The sequence below is a fragment of the Centruroides vittatus genome, unplaced genomic scaffold (genome assembly GCF_030686945.1).
Source record: "Centruroides vittatus isolate TY-2023 unplaced genomic scaffold, ASM3068694v2 scaffold_324, whole genome shotgun sequence".
Classification (NCBI taxonomy): Eukaryota; Metazoa; Arthropoda; class Arachnida; order Scorpiones; family Buthidae; genus Centruroides; species Centruroides vittatus.
Genome location: NW_027122701.1, coordinates 684,628 through 690,381, shown reverse-complemented (window position 1 = coordinate 690,381; position 5,754 = coordinate 684,628). Strand labels below are relative to the sequence as shown.

Below are 5,754 nucleotides of genomic sequence, written 5' to 3'. Positions count from 1 at the left end.
TTTCTAGTTTTGTAAGCTAGTGAAGGTCATAACTCTCGACATTATTTTTTAGTCAAGATAAGAATCGACATTAAAATGTTGATTCTTGCAGCCCACTCAAAACTTTACAATACACGTATTCTTTTATTTACGTATAGATGTATATATGTACAGTACATACATATAAAGATATTAAAGACTTATCAAATCTATTTAATATAAAAATATTTGGCACAGAATCGATTATAAAAGGAATACTAAAATGTCAAATTTAATTTGGAATGTTCAGATTTAATCCAAGAACGCAAACGCGTGTTGACCATAATAGATCCGCCATTTTCTTACGAAATTTATCGTCGATAGTATAGACACGATGATGTTTCTTACATAATTTTTCTTTATCTTTCTGCAAACAACTAAAAAATGCCTGGAAAAATAGTTTATTTATTACATAAAAAATATATTTTATATATATATATATATATTTATTTAATAAATTATTATTGAAACTTACAGATCTTAAAGTACATCTAGGTTGAAAGGATTGGTTTTCTGGGAGAAAATCCAGAAGTCGGAAAACTTTAATAAAGATACTTCCGCATCGATGAAGAGCTATTCTATGACATTCAACTAACGTAAATATATTTAAAATATTAATTTTTGGATAATATATATATCCTATATATAATGATAGCTGCAAAGCTCTTTTTTAGTATGGTTAGAAAATCAATAACGTCGCTATGACATACTTTTCATATTACAAAATCTAATTTTTTATTTAATACTGTATATAAGCCCCAAGTATTCTCCGGGACCGGGGAAAAATCCCAGTTCCTTCTCTCAACGGCCCTAAATTTATGCAAGATTCTGAAACCGGTTATTACAAAATGATTATTTATAACTACCGTAAAATTTAAATTATAATTAATTAATTATGATATAGATGATAAAAGAAGATTATTGTAAATAAATATTTATTAAAATTTTTTTTTTAAAAAATGATTTTTTAAAATCACCTTCAGATATTTCTTCTTTCGAATTTTTGTGGTCAAGAACCTCTGATAAATTTTCTTCTTTTTCAAAATTTTCCCTACAATGTGAAATGAATATTTAATGTTCAGGAAAGAGATAGTCGTATAAAAGATAAATTAATTGGCAATTTACATGTCATGAACAAAGTTTAATGATAATAATTGTTTGTAATTTTCGCCGTCATCTTGATCGTCTTCCTCATAATCACTGCTCACGGCAACTCTCAAGAGAAGAAGAAAGACGATATTTTTCCAAAAACACATTTCCTACAGAAAAAAAACAAAGGATTTCTTATTAAAAAAACATCGTTCTGATTTAAATTACCGATATTTTTCTTGAATATTTTTTTCTAGAAAGGAATTTTTCGCATTATTTAGCGTTTTCTAATGTTTAAAAAATCTTCAGACAGACAAATTATGTCTAGGCTCAAAGGTTGAAGTTTGAACTTAATTTACTGTTCATTCACTAGATGGCGAAGTATATAATTTACCTTCTTGTTTAGAATAAGATTGTTTAATACTAAATATTTATCCCGTGCCATAAACAGCGATGGATATTCTTAAAATAAGATATATTTCGACTCTAGAAACCCAAAACAAACCAAATAAATTTCGTTCCGAAAACAAACGTTTTACTCCTAACTGGACACAGCAGGACGCAGTCAAAGGCCAAACCTTGTCGCTATTAATCATTGTTAAGATCGGCCAACACAATCGAATTTCTACATTGATCTTTTTCTTTGGCAATTTCTTTAGATTTAGGTTAAATTTCTCACAAATACATGCACGTATAATTTATCGGAATAATACGTTATAATGCGCCAATAAAAATCAAACCTATTCGTTAAGTGCGGAATTACAATTTTTCAAACTTTTTTTTTTTAATTTTCAAATTTTAAAAACAGCCAATCGAATCAATTTCTGAGTTATTACGACACAATAATAAACGAAAGATGCCGTGACGCAATCACGTGTTGCAACTAAAAACAAACGTGACAAAACGGATGCTTCGCTCTTTTTAAAATGAAATTTTATTCCTTATCAATGTATTTATTTCCGCTTTTCAAAATGGAATATTATTTTGTGAACAATGCCAGAATAAAAACCTGTTCTGAATCAATGACATCATTATACAATCAAAATTATACGTCACGCAATTTTTTCCAAAAAAAAATGTGAAAAAAAACGAGTGTATAAAGAAATTTATTAATTATTGAAATTAATTTAATTATTATTTTTTTTAATCTTATTTTATAAATAAACGAAATTATTGTATACTTACCGATTTTAAGAACACCTTCCGCATCGGTTACTCCGCTTCTGAATGAAGACTAACGCCGAACGGTTGTGACGTCACAAACAGGTTATGTGTAACCTTACACAATGCGCAGATTGGCCGATTACAATATAAAGTTTGGCAAACAGAAACTAACTTCCCGACTGATAAGGCTAATGTAAAATTAATTTCTACTTTTTTTATTTTTTTTTTTATTTTATTTGCTTTCTTATCTCCTCATTTAAGCTAAATTTTAAACAATAAGTTTACTGTTTAGTGTGTCTATCCGTGACGTCATTGCTGCTTATAGAGAACTTGAGAACGATTCATTACCATTAATAATGCAACAGTTTATTTTTCGTATAAATAAAACCGTGTTCGATGTTTATTCTACTTCGAAATGAGTTTAAGTTTCAATTAAATAATTAAAAATTCGTTTATTTTGAGAATTTCGTACTATATAATTATTATTGTTATTATTATTTTAATATTTATTATTATAAACGGAATTAAAGAAATTGCCGAGACGTTTATAGTTTTAAATGGATTGTTCAGTGCTACCATCTTTTGGTCGAACTATGAACTAAAGTCCCTAAAAAAATTTTTGTTCTTTTTAATACTGGGTATATAGAAATATTGAAAATAAAGTAATTGCTTTATAAAATTTAAAAATTAATTTACTTAAATTATAAAATACTCAAAATTTTATTATATTAATTTTACTTCTTCTAAAATAGAAAAAAAAAAAAAAAAATCGAATAATACAATTTAAATACAAAAGTTAATTCGTTTCGTTACATTTTTAGTTAAATAAATCTCTTTTATTACAAAAATATTTAAAAATTTCAATTTTTTTTACAAGAATTCTTAAATGTATAATAATTTAATTGTATTTTCAGTTGTTTTATATATCAAATTTCATTATTATTTTTATTATTAATTATATTATTAATTTGATCTATATATGTAATTTCTATTTAAATCTGCATGAAAATAAGAACAAAATTTTTTTGATTCTGATAAATTATGTTTAAAATGAGATAAAATATTTCAAAATATTATTTACAATTTACTAATAATAAAAATAAACACATTGGTTGTTATTTTATATTTTTTTAAATTTAAAGATATTAACTTCTTCGATTTATAACAGATGGCGCCACGATTACTAATTTTATCCGAGGATGAAACATTTTTATGGAATTTAATGTAATTTGTTTTTATTTTATTTTTTCTTTCGTTTTAATTGTAAACTTAAAGCGATATAATAAGCAGAGTTTATGGTCGTTTGAGAATTAGTAGAGTAAACATTTCGTTGAAATTTTCTTTATATTTGTAAATTGTTTGTTTTTTTTAATGATTGTTAATCGTTTAAGAACATTAAGAAACCAATTAGTTTTGCCCCAATTTTTGTCTACATTATAAATCGCAAGTTTCGGGCAATAAAAAAAGGTTAATAGCTTAAGAAAAACAAGCGCATTTTCCTGTTTTGACTGCGTTTTGAACATTAAACTTAGCTTTTTTTTAAAAAAGATTTTTCCGGAATTTTTTTCTATAGTTTCGACAACGTTTTATGTACTTTATAGAGATGTATAGTAAACATGTGTTACTATACAGGATCAGCTTATAATATATATATACAAGATTGTTTTTAATGCGAAACGACAGGAGACTGTTGCATGCGAGACGTGTACCGAGGGCTTAACGGGGCTTAACATGGCACGCCACATTGATCAGATGTGGACAAATCACGACTGCTTCGAGAAAAGTCGGCCACATGCCAAGACAAGGATTTTGAGCTTGAATGACGCTGATCTGACAGCTCGAAGTTGCCTTTGATAATCGTCTACTGGTCGGCATCCGATTTCCGCCATCTTGTGTCACGTGGTTAGGCAATTCTTTGACGCGATTTATTGGTTACTTTCTTATCAGACGGTTCGAAAATATAGAAAAAAAAAGTCCAGTCGTTCCGATGCCAATTAGAAATAGCGCCGTATCGAAAGTGAGATTTTGTATCGATAACTTTTGAAGAATTTCTGAATATCAATAAGATTATATTGAGTCCATTCGATCCAATGTAGCAATATATAATGATGATATCTCTTTCTTCTATACATAGAGTAGTATCCAATGGAGTAGAAGAGTTTCGGAAGATTTCCGCTCCATTTCTTACTTCTGATATCGAACGGAAGTATTGGTCATAAAGAGGCTATCTCTTAACATTGATTTCTGTACAAATTATCTCCAGGTTCAATGTGCTGTGAAAATGCCCTATATTACTCACTTAATAGTCTCTGTTTAGAATTTTTAATGTTTTAAATAAAAATGTGTCTTGTTATAAACTATTTTTTACCAATACCACGAAATTACTATTAGATCAATTATCATCTTTTAATGGAAAATTATATATTTGCTATTTAATAAAACGTTTATTATGAAAAGAATGGAATTTTAAAATATTATTAATAATTTTTAATAATCAAACAAATTACCGGATTCTTACCGGGCTATATTAAGGCTAATTAATTAATTATATAATAAGCAATTTGGCTACAGGTAGGCGGTTAAGACGCCATCCCGTGTTGAATTTAATAATTAGAGTATTATGAAAGAAAGTACTGTAATTGTTAATGTCTAAAATAAGAAATAAAGTATAATTTGTTGCTAACGGTGCGAATATTAGTCATTCGATGAAAATAATTCTTTAAGATCGCATTAAATGACCATTAATGAAAGATTAATGAACTGGATATAATATGTAACTATAAATAAAGTTATTGTTGGCATTATGATTATTAATACAAGTTTCATATTCTCACGCGCGATATTAAATGGAGCGTGAACACGTTTTTTGCTAGATCGGCGAGGAAAAAATCGTGTATTTACTTCTAGTTTAAGTTATGAGGAATTTGGATAATTTTTTGATAAATTTCTAAAAAAATAAATAGAAAAATAGAAAAAATGAACTTCTTTTTAGAGGTGAGAACTGGAGTTTCATCTTTCCTTCTAATGACTTTCGAACCTTAAAAATCGAGATGTGATTAAACTTTTGATATTGTATTAAGTAAATGCTGCGTTGATGCAATGAAGTTGACCAAGTAGAGCATAAGTTTTAATTGTTTTTTGAAGCGGTGACATTATTTTTCTATGATTTTTGAAGTGTGAGAAAATAAAACTGTTGACAAAATAAAAAGAGAGAGAGAGTCAAAATAAATTACTTTTGAGCTAAAAACTTTTAATGATTTCAATATAAATAAAAGATTTTCTTGACTTTGGACTTTATTTCTACTGGGAAAAGTCAAGCGACTTTATCGCATTTTAAACACTTATTTTTTGATTTTCTTTAAATCGTGTTAAGAATTTAAAATTGTTTAAATATATTTTTGTGAATGTAGAAATGAAGAAAATTTTAGGCAAAGTTTGGTGGAAAGTAAAATATGCTTTAAAAAGGAAAGAAAGACGACAATC

General features: G+C 27.1%; 1 protein-coding gene across 1 annotated transcript; it reads right to left on the bottom strand.

The window, feature by feature from the left end:
* Positions 1 to 222: 222 nt before the first annotated feature.
* Positions 223 to 2,457, bottom strand: LOC136988268 (uncharacterized). The gene is made up of 5 exons (XM_067286127.1): positions 2,293 to 2,457; positions 1,144 to 1,277; positions 996 to 1,069; positions 494 to 609; positions 223 to 406 (listed from the first exon to the last, which is right to left on the bottom strand). Exons 1-5 carry the CDS (start codon positions 2,314 to 2,316, stop codon positions 251 to 253), a joined length of 504 nt encoding a protein of 167 aa, XP_067142228.1. The 5' UTR covers positions 2,317 to 2,457; the 3' UTR covers positions 223 to 250.
* Between the last annotated feature and the right edge of the window lie 3,297 nt (positions 2,458 to 5,754).

Coding starts and splice junctions, on each gene's coding strand:
- LOC136988268 (XM_067286127.1), bottom strand. CDS start 2,316: ATGCGGAAGGTGTTCTTAAAATCG. Junction 1,278..2,292: donor GGAAGGTGTTCTTAAAATCG/GTAAGTATACAA, acceptor TTTTTTCTGTAG/GAAATGTGTTTTTGGAAAAA. Junction 1,070..1,143: donor TTAAACTTTGTTCATGACAT/GTAAATTGCCAA, acceptor TTCACATTGTAG/GGAAAATTTTGAAAAAGAAG.